Below are 1,411 nucleotides of genomic sequence, written 5' to 3'. Positions count from 1 at the left end.
GGTGGCACTTTAATCGTGTTATTTATTTGCCTCCGCGCTGGCTGCCGCGTGTGTGTGTGTGTGTGTGCGCGTGCGAATAAAGCGCTGGCCTGGACGCGCCGGTGACGTGGGGACAGCTCTGTCACCCGGAGGGGGACACGGGCGATGGGGGAAAGCAGGACATCCCCCCCCACGACCCCTGCTGTCACCCCGTCCCCTGCCCTGAGGGGAGCCACGTGCCCCTCCCCCCCCAAAAGAAGCTGCCACGGGGGACGGGGACGGGACCAGGACACAATTTATTGTCTCAAGGGAGGGACAACGGTTGGAGAGTGACGCCGCAAGGCCCTGGGACGTGCAGGGGACAGGGGACGCCGGACACCGCAGCGCCTTGGGGACAACAGGGACATGGGGAACCGCTCTGCTGCGGTTGACGGGGAAGCAAGTGGGTGTCACTGCAGGGCCGGGGGGGGGGACAGCAGAGACACGGGTGGGTGTCACCACGGGGCCCTGGGGACAGCAGGGACATGGCCAGGGGACACCACAGGGCCCTGGGGACAGCAGAGATGTGGGGGACCGTCCACCTGGGAAGGTCTTGGGGATGGCAGCGACGCGGGTGGGTGTCACCGCAGGGCCCTGGGGATGCAGGGGACAGATCCCCCGAAGCCCTGGGGATGGCAGCGGGGAGGGGGACCGTCCCCCTCGCCCTGGGGACAGTGGGGACGCGGGCCGACCTCCGGGGCGGCTCACACGGCGACGGGCTCCTGGACATGGTTCTGGCGCTTCACCACGAAGAGCTTCTGCCCGGAGACGGTGACGAGGAGGGAGTGTTCCCCGAACACCACTGCGGGGACAGGGTGAGCACGGGGCCACCGAGGCCACCACTGTCGCCCCGGGGACGCCACCCTCCTGGAGGCAGGGCGAGTGCGGGGCCACCGGGGTCCTCACCATCACCCTGGGGACACTGGGGCCACCACTCCCTAGAGACAAAGTGAGCGTGGGGCCACCAAGGCCACCACCATCACCCAGGGGCCACCACTCCCCTGGGGACAGGGTGAATGTGGAGCCACCGAGGCCACCACCATCACCCTGAGGACACTGGGGCCACCACTCCCCTGAGGACAGGGTGAGCACGCGGCCACCAGGGCCACCACCACCCCAGGTACATGGTGAGTGCGGGGCCACCGCTGCCACCACCCCGGGGCCACCACCACCACCACCCTGGTGGACAAGGTGAGCGTGGAGGGCTGCCACCACGGGGCCAGCGCAGGGGCCACGGCCGCCCTGGGGACAAGCGGGTGACAGCCACCACCGGGATGAGGAGGACACTCACCCGAGAGGCGCTTGAAGGGGGGGTCRTGGCCGCGCTGCAGCCGCAGCCCGCAGGCCGTGGCCACCAGCTCCGAGAGCACCGCGGCCGTGTGCTCGTCGTTCT

General features: G+C 69.6%; 1 protein-coding gene across 1 annotated transcript in view; it reads right to left on the bottom strand.

Annotated features, from left to right (window-relative positions):
- Nucleotides 1-250: 250 nt before the first annotated feature.
- Nucleotides 251-1,411, bottom strand: part of LAMTOR4 (late endosomal/lysosomal adaptor, MAPK and MTOR activator 4) — a 2,347-nt gene continuing 1,186 nt past the window's right edge. The window contains exons 2-3 of the mRNA XM_026058976.1: nucleotides 1,310-1,409; nucleotides 251-820 (exon numbers count right to left, since the gene is read on the bottom strand). Coding sequence (XP_025914761.1) covers nucleotides 723-820; nucleotides 1,310-1,409 — 198 coding nt within the window. The 3' untranslated portion in view covers nucleotides 251-722. The remainder of the gene's footprint in view (nucleotides 821-1,309; nucleotides 1,410-1,411) is intronic.

Source organism: Apteryx rowi, unplaced genomic scaffold (genome assembly GCF_003343035.1).
Source record: "Apteryx rowi isolate R43461 unplaced genomic scaffold, aptRow1 scaffold_1503, whole genome shotgun sequence".
In the NCBI taxonomy this organism is placed as follows: domain Eukaryota; kingdom Metazoa; phylum Chordata; class Aves; order Apterygiformes; family Apterygidae; genus Apteryx; species Apteryx rowi.
Note: the sequence above shows the minus strand (reverse complement) of the source record. Positions and strands in the feature narration are given on the sequence as shown.